This window comes from Chlorocebus sabaeus, chromosome 21, assembly GCF_047675955.1.
Source record: "Chlorocebus sabaeus isolate Y175 chromosome 21, mChlSab1.0.hap1, whole genome shotgun sequence".
NCBI classification, from domain to species: domain Eukaryota; kingdom Metazoa; phylum Chordata; class Mammalia; order Primates; family Cercopithecidae; genus Chlorocebus; species Chlorocebus sabaeus.
Window position 1 is genome coordinate 23,388,982 of NC_132924.1, and position 21,441 is coordinate 23,410,422.

At 41.6% G+C, this 21,441-nt stretch overlaps 1 pseudogene and 2 gene segments (V, D, J or C); all 3 read left to right on the top strand.

Annotated features, from left to right (window-relative positions):
• Nucleotides 1–5,178: 5,178 nt before the first annotated feature.
• Nucleotides 5,179–5,898, top strand: LOC103226208 (probable non-functional T cell receptor gamma variable). The segment is given in 2 exon segments: nucleotides 5,179–5,367; nucleotides 5,482–5,898. Coding segments are annotated over 2 exon segments (385 nt in total).
• A 3,765-nt stretch (nucleotides 5,899–9,663) lies between these two features.
• On the top strand, nucleotides 9,664–11,057 carry LOC103226207 (T cell receptor gamma variable 4-like). The segment is given in 2 exon segments: nucleotides 9,664–10,421; nucleotides 10,531–11,057. Coding segments are annotated over 2 exon segments (570 nt in total).
• A 46-nt stretch (nucleotides 11,058–11,103) lies between these two features.
• Nucleotides 11,104–18,160, top strand: LOC103226206 (T cell receptor gamma variable 5-like; annotated as a pseudogene).
• Nucleotides 18,161–21,441: the final 3,281 nt, after the last annotated feature.

Consider the following 21,441-nt stretch of genomic DNA (forward strand, 5'->3'; position numbering starts at 1 on the left):
AGTTCAGACTACAGGCGTGTGCCATCACACCCAGCTAAATTTTTGTATTTTTTTCTAGAGACTGGGTTTCACCATGTTGCTCAGGCTGGTCTGGAACTCCTGGGCTTAACTGCCTTATCTGCCCGCCTCAGCCTCCCACAGTGCTGGGATTACAGGCATGAGCCACTGTGCCCAGCCTCACTGATACACATTAAATGCCTACTATGTTCCAGGCCTTGTGCTGTGTGCTATTGATACTGAGGTGTGTGCCCCCTTAAGCTTGTTGAAAACACTACTGTCCTGCGTCACTGTGGTCACAAAGTGATACAGAGAGCCCAGACAACCATTTAGAGATGAGGAAATTCTAACAATTCTTAGTAAAAAGATTATTTCCCAAATTGTTGCTAGGGAACATCTCACAGCAGACTGAAACAGAAATATAAGCAACTATCTGCATACTAGAACTTTCTCCCCAAGGCAGTGCTATTTTTTTTTATAACAATTCTTCTATCATCATCATCATAATTCTGACCTCTTGATAGGTAAAGGTACAATTATGAGGAGAAGCAGAAGAACTTTTACATCTGTGAGTTTGCACCTGTCTCCCACCATAGTGAGCTGATCACACCCTCAGGCGCCCAGAAGACTGGCAAGGAGGACTTGATAGAGACAAAAGGAGAGACACAAGAGGGGACAGAGGTTAATATGAAGAAGGAGAGGGCGTGATATAGAGACAGTGATGGCAACAGAAACTAGAAAGATGAAGAGGGATGGAGAGCAGAGTGGAAGTGAGAAGGAAAGAAAATGATTGGGACTGTGGCCATACAGGCAAAAAGAGAGAGAGACAGAGACATATAGAGAGGAGTAGGTCTCTATCATGACCGGGAGAAAGAGAGAAAACAGAGACAGAAAGACAAAACACACAGAGAGAGGGTAAGAGACAGAGGGATAGAGAGACAGAGAGAGATAGAGAGAGGGAGAGAAGATGGAGCGAGAAAACAACAGAGAAGAGAGAGAGACTGTGATAAAAACATAGGGACAGGGAGAGGGACAGGGACTGAGAGAGACAGAGAAATAGGGAAAGATACAAGAAGAGAGAACTGGAGTTAGGGGGAGAGATAGGGAGAGAGAGAACGATAGACCTGGAGAGACAGAAGCTTACACATAGACACATAGAGTGTGGCAGTGTTAGGAAGATAGAGGTAAATATACAGAAATAGTGGTAAACATTGAGATAGAAAAATACATAGAGAGAGAAAAATAAAGAAATATGCATATTTATATATTGTTAAAAATAATATATGAATGTATGTATACATGTATGATATGTTATATAAAATATTATATGTATTTACATACAAAAAAACTAGCCAGAGGTGGTGGCGGACACCTGTAGTCCCAGCTACTTGGGAGGCTGAGGCAGGAGAATGGCGTGAACCCAGGAGGCGGAGCTTGCAGTGAGCCAAGATCTGGCCATTGCACTCCAGCCTGGGTGACAGAGCGAGACTCCATCTCAAAAAAAAAAAAAAAAAAAAAATTATGTGTATTTCTAGCTTTCCTTTTCTCTTTATATATTCTATCTGTCTGTCTATCCATACCATTGCCACAATAACGCCATGTAGCAAATATGCCAAACTCAGTGGCTTAGCACAATAATCATCGACGAATTCTTACAAGTGCATAGGTTTGCTAGGCTGTTCTGCTGATCTAAACCAAGCTCATCTCATCTTGGTTGGGCTTGGCCACATGTCAGGCAGCTGCTGGGTTAGCTGGGAGGGGGACTGCCTGGTCAAAGTGCCTGGGTCCGAATAAATCAGCTCCACTACACACAGGGTTTCATCCTCCTGCAGGCTAGCCTGGATTTGTTCTAATGACAATGACAGAAAGCGAAGAGCATATCAGGCCACTTGAGGCCTCGATTCAGAACTGGAGCCCTGTGAGTTCTTTTTGTATTTAAAAAAAAAAAAAAAAAAAAGGCTGGGGGAATAAACAGCGCCTCTTAATCGAAGGAGCTTTGAATTATCACGAATGAGTTTCACTTCTGGGAAATTTGCAGTGGGCCCACTCTGCCTTGTCTGACTCACAAATGCAACTATGAACCCTGAATCTGAGGACTTTGAAAAATAAACAATAGCAAGTCAATTGGAGGAGGAAATCGGAAAGTGAAGCACTGTGAATTCACAGTAAGTTTCTTATTTATTTTTCCTCAATTATCCCCTGGCCTGTACTCACAAATAATCAGAAATGCACAACTGTACACCAAGTGAGGACAGAGAGAAAGGGGGACTCTCTGCGGTCAGAGAGCCCTGGTTTTCTCTTTTTCGTCCTTTTCCATTCTCCTGCAGCCCCCAGGCAATCTGAGTGGCAGTGGCAGCAGCTATGGTGAGCCAGGAGCCTAAAACTCTTAGGAAAGGGATCCTTCTCTCTGAGCAGGGAAGCTGTGGCCCTGAGAGAGAATCCTGGTGGTTTTTGTTCTCTCTATATCCTCTCACTACTTGGCCCTGGAGTCAGACACAATGGTGGGAAATGCAGTGTACTAAAGCCACACCTGTCCGGCCAGAGGACTGGAGGGGACTAGAAAGAACTAGAAAGTATTGCAGAGCGTGCAGAGGGAGGAAGATTAAGAAAGAAACATCATGCAATGATATCTGGACTCCTGGGGCTCACCCACTAGCTGTGCATGCATAAACACGACCCCAAACAGCTCCAAATCCAAAGGCCTTGCAAACCGAAGTAGGAGTAGGCACTGCCCAGGTCCCAGAATGGCCACTGGGTGGCGCACACACAGGACGGGTCTGACAAGCACTGCAAAGGCTGAAACGGAACCAAGGGGAACTGCCCACCAAACACAAGTAGGAACTTGTAATCCCTAACTGGGTCAGTAGCCTGCTAACAACAACAACAACAACAAAAAACCCTCCACATTCTGTGTAATATTTAAACAATGCCCAGAGCTCTGTAACATGATATTCAAAGTGTACGGGATTTAATCCGAAATTACTCTTCATGTGGAGAACGAGGAAAATCTTAGCGTCTCCAAACAGAAAAGCCAAACAACAGATGCTAATCCTGACATGACACAGGTGTTGGAATAACAAAGACTTTAAAGGCACTATTGTGACCATAGGAAGAAATGGAAAGAGAGGAGGAGAGAAAGTAAATAGATAGGAGAGATACAAATAGAGAAACAGAAAAAGAGATGAATAGAGACAGGCAGATAGAGAGACAGAAATATAGAGATATGAAGAGAGAGACTAAGAAACAGGAGCACCAAAGCAAAATAGAGGAGACTGAGCTGTAAGAGGGAGCTATAGAAGAAAAATGTAAAGGGATGAACAGCAACGGGACAGAGAAAAAATAAATATGGACATAAAGACAGAGATGGAAGAACATAGTGATAGAAAGCAATGCAGGAGGTAGAGAAATAGAATAGTAGAGACAGAAATATAGCCAGTGCACATGAAAGCTATAAAGCAATTCATGGTAGTTGTCTAAATTCAATATATCATTAGGGTTGCATAATGCTACTATTCTCATTTTAACATTTCTCCTAAATTTATTGGTCGTAATACTTCCACAAAAGAACTTTCATTCGGCTGGGCACAGTGGCTCACACCTATAATCCCAGCACTTTGGAAGGCCGAGGTGGGTGACTCACTTGAGGTCAAGAGTTCAAGACCAGCCTGGCCGACATGGTGAAACCCTGTCTCTATTAAAAATATAAAAATTAACTGGGCGTGGTGGCATGTGCCTGTAATCCCAGCTACTTGGGAGGCTGAGGCAGGAGAATAGCTTGAACCCGGGGGGCAGAGATTGCAGTGAGCTGAGATCGTGCCACTGCACTCCAGTCTGGGCCACAGAGTAAGACTCCAAAAAAAAAAAAAAAAGAACTGTCATTCTTAGGCTCTGTGGTATTCTGAAAAGTAGTTTGTACAGAACTGGCAATGTAAATGTTTGATTTTTTCCTTTTCTGTTTTCAGAATGCGGTAGTGTCTTAGAAACCTCCAGAGGAGACTTTATTTTGCTATACCATGTTTTTCTTTTTTTCTTTTTTTTTTTATATTATACTTTAAGTTCTAGGGTACATGTGCACAATGTGCAGGTTTGTTACATATGTATACATGTGCCATGTTGGTGTACTGCACCCATTAACTCGTCATTTACATTAGGTATATCTCCTAATGCTATCCCTCCCCCCTCCTCCCATCCCACGACGGGTCCAGTATGTGATGTTCCCCTTCCTGTGTCCAAGTGTTCTCATTGTTCAATTCCCACCTATGAGTGAGAAAATGCGGTGTTTGGTTTTTTGGCCTTGCGATAGTTTGCTGAGAATGATGGTTTCCAGCTTCATCCATGTCCCTACAAAGGACATGAACCCATCCTTTTTTATGGCTGCATAGTTTTCCGTGGTGTATATGTGCCACATTTTCTTAATCCAGTCTATCATTGATGGACATTTGGGTTGGTTCCAAGTCTTTGCTATTGTGAATAGTGCCGCAATAAATATACGTGTGCATGTGTCTTTATAGCAGCATGATTTATAATCCTTTGGGTATATACCCAGTAATGAGATGGCCGGGACAAATGGTAGTTCTAGTTCTAGATTCTTGAGGAATCGCTATACTATGGTTTTCAAGATTTTGTGTAGGTGTTATTCTTTTGGTGCTTACAATGTCCTACCAATGGTTAGTGAGAGCCACGGCCATTGTTTTTCTTTGAGTAGAGTCTAAGGCAAACCAACATGCTTGACCCTCAGTCCTGTTAATAAAGCAGGTTCAAGTCTTCTCAGAGTGGCCCTGGGTGGTTGCCTCCAAGTGGACTTGCAAATGTGAAAAGGAAGGTGATTTAGGGCCCTAATCAGAAGCTTCCTGGCAGGACCAGGTCCTGGCAGCAGCGTTGGCTGCTGCAACTCTGAAGAGCAGGTTGTGAGCATGCTGTGGAACTGCCCTCTCCCAAGGGCCGTGGCCAGCTAGCGCCAGGGTCGGCTTTCCCCACATCTGCACTCCCCCTGCTGCAGGCCTGAGCTCTCCATGCCTCTGGCTCTCTCCTGCAGAGGGTCTGCCCTCAGTGGCCAAAGGAGGGCGCTGGAGAACGGACCTGAGCAGACTGGCAGGAGCTCCTCTGCAGGTCCTCCCAGGCACCACCCCTTCTGGAAGGAAGACTTGGGAGTCCCCTAAGACAGATCCTCAGTCACTTCTCTCTGCCTGTGTCTCAGAAAGACCAGCTCCTCCTACTGTCTTCTGTGGTAGGGATCACTTCCTTGTTGAGTGGCACCTGAATTTTGAGAGGTTCCTCTGCTCCTCTTCATCTGATCCCTTTCCTTCCAAGGCCCCACAGAGGAAACCATGCGGTGGGCCCTAGCCCTGGTTCTAGCTTTCCTGTCTCCTGGTGAGTGTGCTGCCTACAGAGAGGCTCACCGGTTTTGTTTTGTTCTTTTCTTCTTTTGCAAGGGGTGCCATACTAAGAAATGCCTCGTTATATTTTGTGTTGGTTCCATTGCAGCCAGTCAGAAATCTTCCAACTTGGAAGGGAAAACGAAGTCAATCACCGGGCCGACTGGGTCACCTGCTGAAATCACCTGTGATCTTCCTGGAGTCAGTACCTTTTACATCCACTGGTACCTACACCAGGAGGGGAAGGCCCCACAGCGTCTTCTATACTATGAACCCTACTACTTCACGGTTGTGTTGGAATCAGGAATCAGTCCAGGAAAGTATGATACTGCAAGCACAAGGAAGAGCTGGAATTTGAGACTGCAAAATCTAATTGAAAATGATTCTGGGGTCTATTACTGTGCCACCTGGGACAGGCACCATGATTCAGACCTGCCATACACTACACTAAAAATCTGCCTGTGGTTGCTTCTGATACACAAGATAGACCAGCCAACTCTTATTTCCTGCCCTGAATTTACTGTATTCTGTACAAAGAGAAACACAGCTTAACTCCTGCTCTCCCCACTAATATCACACTCCCCTGGGCAGCAGCTGCATCCTGTTCTCCACTCTCCCCCAGGACTTTCCCGAAGACCAAGTTGCCATCTCCAGGCCTCAGCTCAGCAGCCTGGCTGAGAGCAAGGTTCTCTCAGCTCTCCTAGGACGTGGGGGAGGCCCACTCACTCTGCTGCCTAGGACAGACAGGTACATCCAGGGTCCAACTGTGAAGCAAGATATTTTGGACAGCAAATGGGAAGGGTGTTTATACTGAATCATGTATCCAATCGTGGTCCAGAGATCACAGCTGAGAGTGGCACTTATTCCTTATGTCCATAACAATATACGCAATACTATAATGACCACCAAAACACTAGGCCTACATATGCAGTTGAACATTCTCGCCCTCTGCCCTCCCTTTTATCCTCACCCTCCTTTCTTACTTCCATGCTTACTTTTATTATTTTTCTCTCCCTCCCTCCCTTCTTCCTTTCCTTCCAACTTCCCTCCCTCACCCGCTCTTCCTTCCTTCCATCCATTCTCCATTTCTTTCATTCTTTCTTTCCTTGCTTTTCTCTCTCTTTCTTTCCTTTTTGGGTACATAATCAGAATACTTTTTCCACAAAATCATTTGAAATAATTTTCCTCTATTTGTTCATGCCAACATTGATACAGCTACTTTAAATGTTCAGTCTTCATTTTTATATTTTGGAAATTTGTTGTGTTACTTTGTTTTGTTTCATATTTGTTTTGTATATACAAAACATTTACATGGAACTGAAGTCAAAATTATAGAAGATGCATTTGAAGATTTTAGCATCCATTGTAGAGTTCTCGTTCCTCTTTTCTCCCTCACCCTATAGATAAAAATATTTTTATGAGTTTTCTTGAACTTTTTAACTTTGTTTGTCATAGCGCAGTATGTATCAATTCTATTTAAATGACATATTTATATTTTTGTTCCTATATTTGGTTTTTATACATTTTAATCAATCTCTTATTTTCCCGTGTCTGGATTTTATGTATGACTTCTAAAGGTGCACATACTTCATAAGTATGCATAAAGAAATCCATATCATGTATTTGAATGTTTTTATGCATTGATTATTTAATGATGGCATCATTGGTCTATCAGGAATTTTTATACAATAATTACTGTATTAGTAATAATAATACTGGCCAGGCCTGGTGGCTCATCCTGTAATCCCAGCATTTGGGTAGTCCGGTTGTTAGGATCACTTGAGGCCAGGAGATTGCAACCAGCTTAGCCAACATGGTGAAACCCTGTCTCTACTAAAAATACAAAAACTTAACCGGCTGTAGTGGTGCACACATGTGATCCCAGCTACTTTGGATGCTGAGGCAGGAGAATCTCTCGAGCCTGGAAGGTAAAGAGTTCAGTGAGCTAAGATCACACTACTGCTATCAAGTTTGGACAACAGAGCGAGACGCTGTCTCAAAAAAGTTAATAATAATAATAATAATATTGATAGTAAATATGGGTACTGACATTCTGGTAGTTAATTTACTAAGTATATTACTTGCTATTTTATTTAATCTATACAGAAACTTCATTAAAGATTTAAAGTACTGTTGAATTTAACATTAGAAATTCAGGGATTAATTAACATTCCCTAAGTCATATACTTTAACATGATAATGATTGGAATCCAAGCTCTGCGATTCCAAAAATGAGATTTGTTAATTCAGTTTGCATTCCCCCATCTTTAGGAGTACTTGTATTTTTTACAACATTATGGGTCATTTACAGTTCTTCTTTTGTGAATTGCCTTGTCACACTCTTGACCTATTTTCCTTTTGGAAGATTAATTTTTTCTCGTTGGTATGAAAGACTTAATATACACCATTTTAGAGAAACTGACCCTTTATCAAATGTGTTGAAATACATCTTCTCCTATGTTATTATTTTATTTGACAACTTTTGGCAAATTCCACTTTGAAAAAAAAATCTATCAATTTTTCTAGGGTCTCTATTTTGACATCAGGCTTAGAGAGGCCAGTCTCACCTAGAATTTGTATGCAATTCATCATCGTTTAAATCTAATGATTTTCTTTTTATTATAACTTAATTACTACTTGTGACTGCTAAGGTAGAAATGTAACAATATTTGTTTCCATATGGTAGTTCAATACCCGAAAGAGAACTTATTAAATAATTGACTATTTCCTTGTGGATATTAACATATAACTTTATCACATGAGAAAATATTACATACATGTGGTTCTCTTTCTGGATTTTCCACTGTGTTCCTTGAATCTTGTCATTCTAGTGCCAGTATTGTCCTCTCTTCAGCACTGTAGCTTTGTAGTTCTTTTCACATTCTGATGAGGTTTCTCTCATTATATTTTTGTTTTAAGAATTTTCTGTGCATTCTAATGTGATCTCAATTCTCTCCCTTCCCATTTTTAAACAGTGGGACTTCTGTCCAGCAAGACTTTTTCATGCTCCAAGGCAGGCAAGCTCCCTGGCTTCACAAGAACCCTGAGAACTCAGCTTTCAGAGCTGCTCCTTTGGCAGCCTCACATCCTGCACGTGTGGTCCAGTGGCAGAGGGAGACCACCCAGAGCCCCCTCCCTTTCTCATTTCCAGCTGTGATGACAGCAGAAACTAAACTCTCTGAGCTGGGCCAACACCACAACCGAGAGGGACATTGTTCTACATTTCATTACGCATTATTTCAAACTTGTATCTTCTTATAGAGGAGGTGAAAATCTGTGTATGCCCTAGTGAATTTTCACAATTATATTACTGTACTTGTTTTTTCCCCTATATTTCCATCTGTGAATCCAGGTGCACTGCAGATCTCAGTCTGCTCTCTGAGGATAGGGCTGACAAATAAAATATACAATGACAGACAATTTGGAAGTTCAGGTAAATAACAAGTTTTTAGTTTAAGTATGTTCCAAATATTGCATGACATGGCACCCTGAACTACTTTAAAAAACAAACAAGGCCGGGCGCGGTGGCTCAAGCCTGTAATCCCAGCACTTTGGGAGGCCGAGATGGGCGGATCACGAGGTCAGGAGATCGAGACCATCCTGGCTAACATGGTGAAACCCCATCTCTACTAAAAAATACAAAAAACTAGCCGGGCGAGGTGGCGGGCGCCTGTAGTCCCAACTTCTCAGGAGGCTGAGGCAGGAGAATGGCGTGAACCCGGGAGGCGGAGCTAGCAGTGAGCTGAGATCCGGCCACTGCACTCCAGCCTGGGCGACACAGCGAGACTCAGTCTCAAAAAAACAAACAAACAAACAAACAAAAACAAACTCCTATTTCGATGAACAAAAATCCTCTCATAAAGAGATCACACCCACAGGATCACATACACACACACACCCCACACAAATACACCCATTCATCTTAGAGCAGAGTCCAAGACCCACCAACACACATGATCCTCAGTCCTTTTTTATTTTATTTTATTTATTTTTATTATTATTTTTTATCATACTTTAAGTTCTAGGGTACATGTGCCCAACGTGAAGGTTTGTTACTTATGTATACATGTGCCATGTTGGTGTGCTGCACCCATCAACTCATCATCTACATTAGGTATTTCTGCCAGTGCAAACCCTCCTCCCTCCCCCCACCTCACTACAGGCCCCACTGTGTGATGCTCCCTACCCTGAGCCCCTGTGTTCTCATTGTTCAATTCCCACCTATGAGTGAGAACATGCGGTGTTTGGTTTTCTTTCCTTGCGCTAGTTTGCTGAGAATGATGGTTTCCTGCTTCATCCATGTCCCTACAAAGAACATGAACTCATGCTTTTTTATGGCTACATAGTATTCCATGGTGTATATGTGCCATATTTTCTTAATCCAGTCTATCATTGATGGACATTTGGGTTGATTCCCAGTCTTCGCTATTGTGAATAGTGCTGCAATAAACATACGCCTTGGGTGGTACCTCCAAGTGTCCTTGCAGATGTGAAAAGCAAGGTGGTTCAGTTCCCTAATCAGAGACTTCCTGGCAGGAGAAGGTCCTGGCATTAGCATTAGCTGCTGCAACTCTGAAGAGCAGGTTGTGAGCCTGCTGTGGGACTGCCCCCTCCCAAGGGCCATGGTTAGCTGGTGCAAGGGCCAGCTTTCCCCACATCTGCACTCCCTCTGCTGCGGGCCTGAGCTCTCCATGCCCCTGGCTCTCTTCTGCAGAGGACCTGCTCTCAGCTGCCACAAGAGGGCGCAGGAGAACAGACCTGAGCAGAGAGCCAGGAGCTCCTCTGCTGGTCCTCCCAGGCACCACCCCTGCTGGGAGGAAGGCTTGGGAGTCCCCTGAGACAGATCCTCAGTCTCTTCTTTCTGCCTGTGTCTCAGAAAGACCAGCTCCTCCTACTGTCTTCTGTGCTAGGGATCCCTTCCTTGTTGAGTGGGACCTGAGTTTTGAGAGGATCTTCTGTTCCTCTTCATCCAATCCCTTTCCTTCCAAGACCCAAGAGAGGAAGGCATGTGGTGGGCCCCAGTCCTGCTTCTAGCTTTCCTGTCTCCTGGTGAGTGTGCTGCCTATAGAGAGGTTTTGTTTTGTTTTGTTTTCTTCTTTCGCAAGGGATGCCATACTAAGGAATGTCTCATTATATTTTGTGTTGCTTTCCATTGCAGCCAGTCAGAAATCTTCCAATTTGGAAGGGAGAACGAAGTCAGTCACCAGGCCGACTGGGTCATCCGCTGAAATCACCTGTGATCTTCCTGAAGTCAGTAGCTTCTACATCCACTGGTACCTACACCAGGAGGGGAAGGCCCCACAGCGTCTTCTGTACTATGACACCTCCAACTCCAGGGTTGTGTTGGAATCAGGAATCAGTTCAGGAAAGTATGATAGTTATGGAAGCACAAGGAGGAACTTGAGATTGATATTGCGAAATCTAATTGAAAATGATTCTGGGGTCTATTACTGTGCCAACTGGGACAGGCACAGTGATTCAGACCTGCCGAACACCACACTGAAAATCTGCCGTGTGGCTGCTTCTAGTACACAGGATAGAGCCACCCGCTCTCACTTCCTGCCACCACATTTACTGTATGCTGAACAAGAGAAACACAGCTTAACTCCTGGTCTCCCCTGCAGGATTACACTCCCCTGGCAGCAGCTGCCCCCTGTTCCCCACCCTCCCCCAGGACTTCCCTGAAGACCAAGCTGCCATCTCAGCTAAGCCTCAGCGAAGCAGCCTGACTGAGAGCAAGGTTCTTTAGCTCTCCTAGGACGTGGGGGAGGCCCACTCACTCTGCTGCCTAGGACAGACAGGTACATCCAGGGTCCAGCTGTGAAGCAAGATATTTTGGACAGCAAATGGGAAGGGTATTTACACTGAATCGTGTATCCCATGATCCAGAGATCACAGCTGAGAGTGGTGCTTATTCCTTATGTCTGTAACAATATAAGCAATGCCATAATTAGCACTAAAACACCAGGCCTAGATATGCAGTTGAACATTCTCTCCCTCTGCCGTCCCTTTTATTCTCTCTCTCTTCTTACTTACTTCTTTGGTTGCTTTTATTATTTTTCTCTCTCTCCCTTCCTCCTTCCATCCCTCCATCCCTCCCTCCCTCATTCCTTCCTCCCTTTTTCCTTCCATCCATTCTCCTTCCTTTTTATCCTTCCTTCCTTCTTTGCTTTTATCTCTCTTTGTTTCCTTTTTGGGTACATAATCAAAATACTTTTTCCACAAAATCATTTGAAATAATTTTTCTCTATTTGTTCATGCCAACATTGATACAGCTACTTTAATTGTTCAGTTTTCATTTTTATATTTTGGAAATTTGTGGTATTACTTTGTTTTGTATATATAAAACATTTACATGGAACTGAAGTTAAAATTATAAAAGAAGATGCATTTGAAGATTTTAATTTCCATTGTAGATTTCTCGTTCCTCTTTTCTCCCTCACCCTATAGGTAACAATATGTTTATCAGTTCATTTGAGCCTTTTCACTCTGTTTTTCATAGCGGAGTATGTGTTGTTTCTATTTCAATGCCATATTTATGTTTATGTTCTGATATTCGATTTGGGTTTTTATACATTTTAATCAATCTCTTATTTTCCCGTGTCTGGATTTTGTGTCTGACTTCTAAAGGTGCACATACTTCATAAGTACGCATAAAGAAATCTATATCATGTATTTGAATGTTTCTATGCATTGATTATTTAAGGATGGCAGCATTGATCTATCAGGAATTTTTATACAATAATTACTGTGTTAGTAATAATAATACTGGCCAGGCCCGGTGGCTCATCCTGTAATCCCAGCATTTGGGTAGTCCGGTTGTTAGGATCACTTGAGGCCAGGAGATTGCGACCAGTTTAGCCAACATGGTGAAACCCTGTCTCTACTAAAAATACAAAAACTTAACCGGCTGTAGTGGTGCACACATGTGATCCCAGCTACTTTGGATGCTGAAGCAGGAGAATCTCTCGAGCCTGGAAGGTGAAGGTTTCAATGAGCTGAGATCACACTACTGCTGTCCAGTTTGGGCAACAGATCAAGACTCTGTCTCAAAAAAAAAAATAATAATAATAATATTGATGGTAAATATTAACTACTGACATTCTAGTAGTTAATTTACTAAGTACATTACTTTCTATTTTATTTAATCTATACAGAAACTTAATTAAAGGTTTAAAGTACTGTTGAATTTAACATTAGAAATTCTGGTGTTAATTAACATTCCCTAAAGTCATATGCTTTAATCCAAGCTCTGTGGTTCCGAAAATGACATTTTTTAATTCGGTTTGCATTCCCCCATCTTTAAGAGTACTAGCATTATTTTACAACTTTATAGGTCGTTTATAGTTCCTCTTTTGAGAATCACCTTGTCATACTCTTTGCCTATTCTTCTTTTGGATGATTAATTTTTTCTCCTTGGTCGTAAAAATTAATATACACCATTTTAGAGATACTGATCCTTTATCAAATGTGTTGAAGATATTTCTCCTCATTTGTTGTTATTTACATTTGGCACCTTTTGGTGAACTCATCTTTAAAAAAAAACACAATTCTATCAATTTTTCTAGGGTGTCTCGTTTGATGTCAGGCTTAGAGAGGCCAATCTCACCTAGAATTTGCATGCAATTCATCATCGTTTAAGTCTAATGATTTTTTATTACATGTAAGTCAGTATTTGTGACTGGTAAGGTAGTAATGCAACAATATTTGTTTCCATATGATGGGTCAATACCCAAAAGAGAACTTATTAAATAATTGACTATTTCCTTGTGGATATTAACATATAACTTTATCACATGAGAAAATATTATATACATGTGGCTCTCTTTCAGGATTTTCCACTGTGTTCCAGGTCATTCTAGTGCCAGTATTGCCCTCTCTTCAGCACAGTAGCTTTATAGTTCTTTTCACGTTCTGATGAAGTTTCTCTCATTATTTTTTTGTTTTAAGAATTTTCTGTGCATTCTAGTGTGATCTCAATCCTCTCCCTTCCCATTTTTACACTGTGAGACTTCTGTCCAGCAAGACTTTTTCATGCTCCAAGGCAGGCAAGCTTCCCTCCTTCACAAGGACCCCGAGAACTCAGCTTTCAGAGCTGCTCCTATGGCAACCTCATGTCCTGCACGTGTGGTCCAGAGACAGAGGGAGACCAACCAGAGCCCCCTCCCTTTCTCATTCCCAGCTGAGATGACGGGAGAAACTTAACACTCTAAGCTAGGCCAACACCACAACCGAGAGGGACATTGTTCTATATCTCATTATGCATATTTCAAACGTGTATCTCTATATGCTACTTACAGAGGTGTGAAAATCTGTGTATGCCCTAGTGAATTTTCACAATTATATTACTGTACTTGTTTTGTCCCCTATATTTCCATCTGTGAATCCAGGTGCACTGCAGATCTCAGTCTGCTTTCTGAGGGTAGGGCTGAGAAATAAAATATTCAATACCAGACAATTTGGAAGTTCAGGTAAATAACAAGTTTTTAATTTAAGTATGTTCCAAATATTACATGATATGGCACCCAGTACTACTTAAAAAAACAAAACAAAGCAAAACAAAACCTAATACTCCTACTTTAACGAACAAAAATCCTCTAAGAAAGAGATCACACCCATAGAATCACAAGCACCCCGCCCCCCGCCCCCACAGACACACATACACCCATTTACCTTAGAGCAGAGTCCAACACCCACCAACGTACTGATCCTCAGTCCTTTTAATAAAGCAGCTTCAACCCTTCTCAGAGTGGCCTTGAGTGGTTGCCTCCATGTGTCTACAGATGCAAAAAGGAAGGCAGTTCAGGGCCCTAATCAGAGGCTTCCTGTCAGGACAAGGCCTTGGCATCAGCAATAGCTGCTGCAAGCCTGAAAGGCAGGATGTGAGCCTGCAGTGGGACTGCCCCCTCCAAGGTCTGAGCCTGTTAACTCAGGGGTCAGCTTCCCCTACATCTGCAGTCCCTCTGCTGGAGGCCTGAGCTCTCCATGCCCTGGGGTCTCTTCTGCAGACGGCCTGCTCTCAGCGGCCACAGGAGGGCGCTGGAGAACGGACCTGAGCAGAGAGGCAGGAGCTCCTCTGCGGGTCTTCCCAGGCACCACCTCTTCTGGAAGGAAGGCTTGGGAGTCCCCTAAGACAGATCCTCAGTCACTTCTCTCTGCCTGTGTCTCAGGAAGACCAGCTCCTCCTGCTGTCTTCTGTGCTAGGGATCACTTCCTTGTTGAGTGGTACCTGAGTTTTGAGAGGGTCTTCTGCTCCTCTTCATCTTGCCCCTTTTCTTTCAAGGTCCCAGAGAGGAAGGCATGCGGTGGGCCCTAGCCCTGCTTCTAGCTTTCTTGTTTCCTGGTGAGTGTGCTGCCTACAGAGAGGCTCATAGGTTCAGTTTTGTTTTGTTTTCTTCTTTTGCAAGGGGTGCTATACTAAGGAATGCCTCATTGTATTTTGTCATTTCCATTGCAGCCAGTCAGAAATCTTCCAACTTGGAAGGCAGAACAAAGTCAGTCACCAGGCCAACTGGGTCATCTGCTGAAATAACTTGTGATTTTTCTGGAGACAGTAACTTTTATATCCACTGGTACCTACACCAGGAGGGGAAGGCCCCACAGCGTCTTCTGTACTATGACGTCTCCAACTCAAGAGATGTGTTGGAATCAGGACTCAGTCCAGGAAAGTATTATACTCATACACGCAAAAGGTGGAGTTGGATATTGATACTGCGAAATCTAATTGAAAATGATTCTGGGGTCTATTACTGTGCCAACTGGAACAGGCACAGTGATTCAGACCTGCTGAACACCACACTGAAAAATCTGCCTTGTGGCTGCTTCTGGTACACAAGATAGAGCTGCCCCCTCTCATTTCCTGCCACCAAATTTACTGTATGCTGAAAAAGAGAAACACAGCTTAACTCCTGATCTCCCCCTAATATCACATTCCCCTGGCAGCAGCTGCCCCCTGTTCGCCACCCTCCCCCAGAACTTTCCTGAAGACCAAGCTGCCATCTCCAGGCCTCAGCTAAGCATCCTGGCTGAGAGCAAGGTTCTCTTAGCTCTCCTAGGACATGGGCAAGGCCCACTCAATCTGCTTCCTAGGACAAACAGGTACACCTAGGGTCCAGCTGTGAAGCAAGATATTTTGGACAGCAAATGGGAAGGGTATTTTTACTGAATCATGTATCCAATCATGGTCCAGATATCGCAGCTGAGAGTGGTGCTTTTTCCTTATGTCTGTAACAATACAAGCGATACTAAAATTACCACCAAAATACCTGGCCTAGATATGCAGTTGAACATTCTCTCCCTCTGCCCTCCCTTTTATTCTCTCTTTTTCTTCTTTGCTTGCTTTTATTTTTTTCTCCCTCCCTTCCTCCCTCCCTCGCTCCATCCTTCTATCCCTTCTTCCCTTGTTTCCTTCCATCCATTCTCCTTCTTTTTTTTTCCTTACTTCCTCCTTTACTTTTCTCTCTCTTTCTTTCCTTTTTCGGGTACATAATCAAAATACTTTTTCCACAAAATCATTTGAAGTAATTTTTCTGTATTTGTTCATGCCAACATTGATACAGCAACTTTAATTGTTCAGTTTTCATTTTTATATTTTGGAAACTTGTTGTGTTACTTTGTTTTGTTTCATATTTGTTTTATATATATAAAACATTTACATGGAACTGAAGTCAAAATTATAAAAGAAGATGGATTTGAAGATTTTAACTTCCATTGTAGATTTCATGTTCCTCTTTTCTCCCTCACCCTATAGGTAACAATATTTTTATCAGTTCACTTGAGCTTTTTCACTCTGTTTTTCATAGCGGAGTATGTATTGCTTCTATTTCAATGCCATATTTATATTTTCATTCTGATATTCCGTTTTTGTACATTGTAATCAATCTTTTATTTTCCTGTGTCTGGATTGTGTGTCTTACTTCTAAAGGTGCACATACTTCATAAGTATGCATAAAGAAATCCATATTATGTATTTGAATGTTTTTATGCATTATTTAATGATGGCATCATTGTTCTGTCAGGAATTTTTACACAATAATTGCTGTATTAGTAATAATAATCCTGGTCAGGCCCGGTGGCTTGTGCCTGTAATCCCAGCATTTGAGTATTCCAGTCAATAGGAACACTTAGGTCAGGAGACTGCGACCAGCTTAGCCAACATGGTGAAACCTTGTCTCTACTAAAAGTACAAAAAATTACCTGGCCGTAGTGGTGCACACATGTAATCCCAGCTACTTTGGATGCTGAGGCAGGAGAATCTCTTGAGCCTGGAAGGTGGAGTTTTCAGTTAGCTAAGATCACACTACTGCTCTCCAGTTTGGGGAACAGAGTGAGACTCTGTCTCAAAAAAACTAATAATAATAATATGATGGTAAATATGGGTACTGACATTCTGGTAGTTAATTTACTAAGCACATTACATGCATATTTTATTTAATCTATACAGAAACTTTATTAAGGATTTAAAGTACCATTGAATGTAACATAAGAAATTGGGGGTTTAATTATCATTCCCTAAATCATGTACTTTAATTTGATAATGATTGCATTCCAAGCTCTGTGGTTCCAAAAATGAGATTTGTTCATTTGGTTTGCATTCCCCCATCTTTAGGAGTACTAGCATTGTTTTACATCTTTATAGGTCGTTTATAGTTCTTCTTTTGAGAATTGCCTTGTCATACTCTTTGCCTATTCTTCTTTTGGATGATTAATTTTTTCTTATTGGTCATAAGAATTAATATACACCATTTTAGAGATACTGACCCTTTATCAAATGTGTTGAATATATTTCTCCTCATTTGTTATTATTTACATTTGGCAACTTTTGGTGAACTAAACTTTGATAAAAACACAATAAAATCTATCAATTTTTCTTGGGTGTCTAGTTTGATTTCAGGCTTAGAGAGGCCAATGTTACCTAGAATTTGTATGCAATTCATCATCGTTTAAGTCTAATGTTTTTCTTTGTATTACTACTAAATCACTATTTGTAACTGGTAAGGTAGAAATGCAACAATATTTGTTTACATATGGTAAGCCAATAACCAAAAGAGAACTTATTAAATAATTGACTATTTCCTTGTGGATATTAACATATAACTTTATCACATGAGAAAATATTATATACATGTGGCTCTCTTTCTGGATTTTCTGCTGTGTTCCATGAATCTTGTCATTCTAGTGCCAGTATTGCCCTCTCTTCAGCACTGTAGCTTTATAGTTCTTTTCACATTCTGATGAAGTTTCTCTCATTATATTTTTGTTTTAAGAATTTTCTGTGCATTCTAGTGTGATCTCAATCCTCTCCCTTCCCATTTTTAAACTGTGAGACTTCTGTCCAGCAAGACTTTTTCATGCTCCAAGGCAGGCAAGCTTCCCTCCTTCACAAGGAGCCCTACTGGGTGCTGATTTCGTTGGGCACCAGATATCAGGGAAATCAGCCCCCATTATTTCAATGTAGGTTATTTTCTGTTTTCCCTAAGTGTCAGCCAGTCTGAGAAATAAAGAGAAAAAGTACAAAGAGAGAAATTCTACAGCTGGGCCACCAGGAGTGACATCACATATCGGCAGGTTCCATGATGCCCACCTGAGCCGCAAAGCCAGCAAATTTTTATTAGGGATTTCGAAAGGGGAGGGGTGTATGAATAGGGAGTAAGTCACAAAGATCACATGTTTCAAAGGGCAATAAAAGATCACAAGGGCAGAAGGGCAGAGCAAGATCACAAGGCCAGGGCAAAATTAGAATTACTGATGAGTTTCCATGTCCCACTGGGTACATACTATCTTGATACTATCTTTTTTTTTTTTTTTTTTTTTTTTTTACATTTTTTTTTTTAAATTTATTTATTATTATTAAACTTCAAGTTGTAGGGTACATGTGCACAACGTGCAGGTTTGCTACATATGTATACTTGTGCCATGTTGGTGTGCTGCACCCATCAACTCGTCATTTACATCAGGTATAACTCCCAATGCAATCCCTCCCCCCTCCCCCCTCCCCATGATAGGCCCCGGTGTGTGATGTTCCCCTTCCCGAGTCCAAGTGATCGCATTGTTCAGTTCCCACCTACGAGTGAGAACATGCGGTGTTTGGTTTTCTGTTCTTGTGATAGTTTGCTAAGAATGATGGTTTCCAGCTGCATCCATGTCCCTACAAAGGACACAAACTCATCCTTTTTTATGGCTGCATAGTATTCCATGGTGTATATGTGCCACATTTTCTTAATCCAATCTGTCACTGATGGACATTTGGGTTGATTCCAAGTCTTTGCTATTGTGAATAGTGCTGCAATAAACATACGTGTGCATGTGTCCTTATAGCAGCATAATTTATAATCCTTTGGGTATATACCCAGTAATGGGATGGCTGGGTCATATGGTACATCTAGTTCTAGATCCTTGAGGAATCGCCATACTGTTTTCCATAATGGTTGAACTAGTTTACAATCCCACCAACAGTGTAAAAGTGTTCCTATTTCTCCACATCCTCTCCAGCACCTGTTGTTTCCTGACTTTTGAATGATCACCATTCTAACTGGTGTGAGATGGTATCTCATTGTGGTTTTGATTTGCATTTCTCTGATGGCCAGTGATGATGAGCATTTTTTCATGTGTCTGTTGGCTGTATGAATGTCTTCTTTTGAGAAATGTCTGTTCATATCCTTTGCCCACTTTTGGATGGGGTTGTTTGTTTTTTTCTTGTAAATTTGTTTGAGTTCTTTGTAGGTTCTGGATATTAGCCCTTTGTCAGATGAGTAGATTGCAAAAATTTTCTCCCATTCTGTAGGTTGCCTGCTCACTCTGATGGTAGTTTCTTTTGCTGTGCAGAAGCTCTTTAGTTTGATGAGATCCCATTTGTCAATTTTGGCTTTTGTTGCCGTTGCTTTTGGTGTTTTAGACATGAAGTCTTTGCCCATGCCTATGTCCTGAATGGTACTACCTAGGTTTTCCTCTAGGATTTTTATGGTATTAGGTCTAACATTTAAGTCTCTAATCCATCTTGAATTAATTTTCGTATAAGGAGTAAGGAAAGGATCCAGTTTCAGCTTTCTACTTATGGCTAGCCAGTTTTCCCAGCACCATTTATTAAATAGGGAATCCTTTCCCCATTTCTTGTTTCTCTCAGGTTTGTCAAAGATCAGATGGCTGTAGATGTGTGGTATTATTTCTGAGGACTCTGTTCTGTTCCATTGGTCTATATCTCTGTTTTGGTACCAGTACCATGCTGTTTTGGTTACTGTAGCCTTGTAGTATAGTTTGAAGTCAGGTAGCGTGATGCCTCCAGCTTTGTTCTTTTGACTTAGGATTGTCTTGGAGATGCGGGCTCTTTTTTGGTTCCATATGAACTTTAAAGCAGTTTTTTCCAATTCTGTGAAGAAGCTCATTGGTAGCTTGATGGGGATGGCATTGAATCTATAAATTACCTTGGGCAGTATGGCCATTTTCACGATATTGATTCTTCCTATCCATGAGCATGGTATGTTCTTCCATTTGTTTGTGTCCTCTTTGATTTCACTGAGCAGTGGTTTGTAGTTCTCCTTGAAGAGGTCCTTTACATCCCTTGTAAGTTGGATTCCTAGGTATTTTATTCTCTTTGAAGCAATTGTGAATGGAAGTTCATTCCTGATTTGGCTCTCTGTTTGACTGTCACTGGTGTATAAGAATGCTTGTGATTTTTGCACATTAATTTTGTATCCTGAGACTTTGCTGAAGTTGCTGATCAGCTTAAGGAGATTTTGGGCTGAGACAATGGGGTTTTCTAAATATACAATCATGTCGTCTGCAAACAGGGACAATTTGACTTCTTCTTTTCCTAACTGAATCCCCTTGATTTCTTTCTCTTGCCTGATTGCCCTAGCCAGAACTTCCAACACTATGTTGAATAGGAGTGGTGAGAGAGGGCATCCCTGTCTTGTGCCAGTTTTCAAAGGGAATTTTTCCAGTTTTTGCCCATTCAGTATGATATTGGCTGTGGGTTTGTCATAAATAGCTCTTATTATTTTGAGGTACGTTCCATCAATACCAAATTTATTGAGCGTTTTTAGCATGAAGGGCTGTTGAATTTTGTCAAAAGCCTTTTCTGCATCTATTGAGATAATGATGTGGTTCTTGTCTTTGGTTCTGTTTATATGCTGGATTATGTTTATTGATTTGCGAATGTTGAACCAGCCTTGCATCCCAGGGATGAAGCCCACTTGATCATGGTGGATAAGCTTTTTGATGTGCTGCTGAATCCGGTTTGCCAGTATTTTATTGAGGATTTTTGCATCGATGTTCATCAGGGATATTGGTCTAAAATTCTCTTTTTTTGTTGTGTCTCTGCCAGGCTTTGGTATCAGGATGATGTTGGCCTCATAAAATGAGTTAGGGAGGATTCCCTCTTTTTCTATTGATTGGAATAGTTTCAGAAGGAATGGTACCAGCTCCTCCTTGTACCTCTGGTAGAATTCAGCTGTGAATCCATCTGGTCCTGGACTTTTTTTGGTTGGTAGGCTATTAATTATTGCCTCAATTTCAGAGCCTACTATTGGTCTATTCAGGGATTCAACTTCTTCCTGGTTTAGTCTTGGAAGAGTGTAAGTGTCCAGGAAATTATCCATTTCTTCTAGATTTTCCAGTTTATTTGCGTAGAGGTGTTTATAGTATTCTCTGATGGTAGTTTGTATTTCTGTGGGGTCGGTGGTGATATCCCCTTTATCATTTTTAATTGCGTCGATTTGATTCTTCTCTCTTTTCTTCTTTATTAGTCTTGCTAGTGGTCTGTCAATTTTGTTGATCTTTTCAAAAAACCAACTCCTGGATTCATTGATTTTTTGGAGGGTTTTTTGTGTCTCTATCTCCTTCAGTTCTGCTCTGATCTTAGTTATTTCTTGCCTTCTGCTAGCTTTCGAATGTGTTTGCTCTTGCTTCTCTAGTTCTTTTAATTGCGATGTTAGAGTGTCAATTTTAGATCTTTCCTGCTTTCTCTTGTGGGCATTTAGTGCTATAAATTTCCCTCTACACACTGCTTTAAATGTGTCCCAGAGATTCTGGTATGTTGTATCTTTGTTCTCATTGGTTTCAAAGAACATCT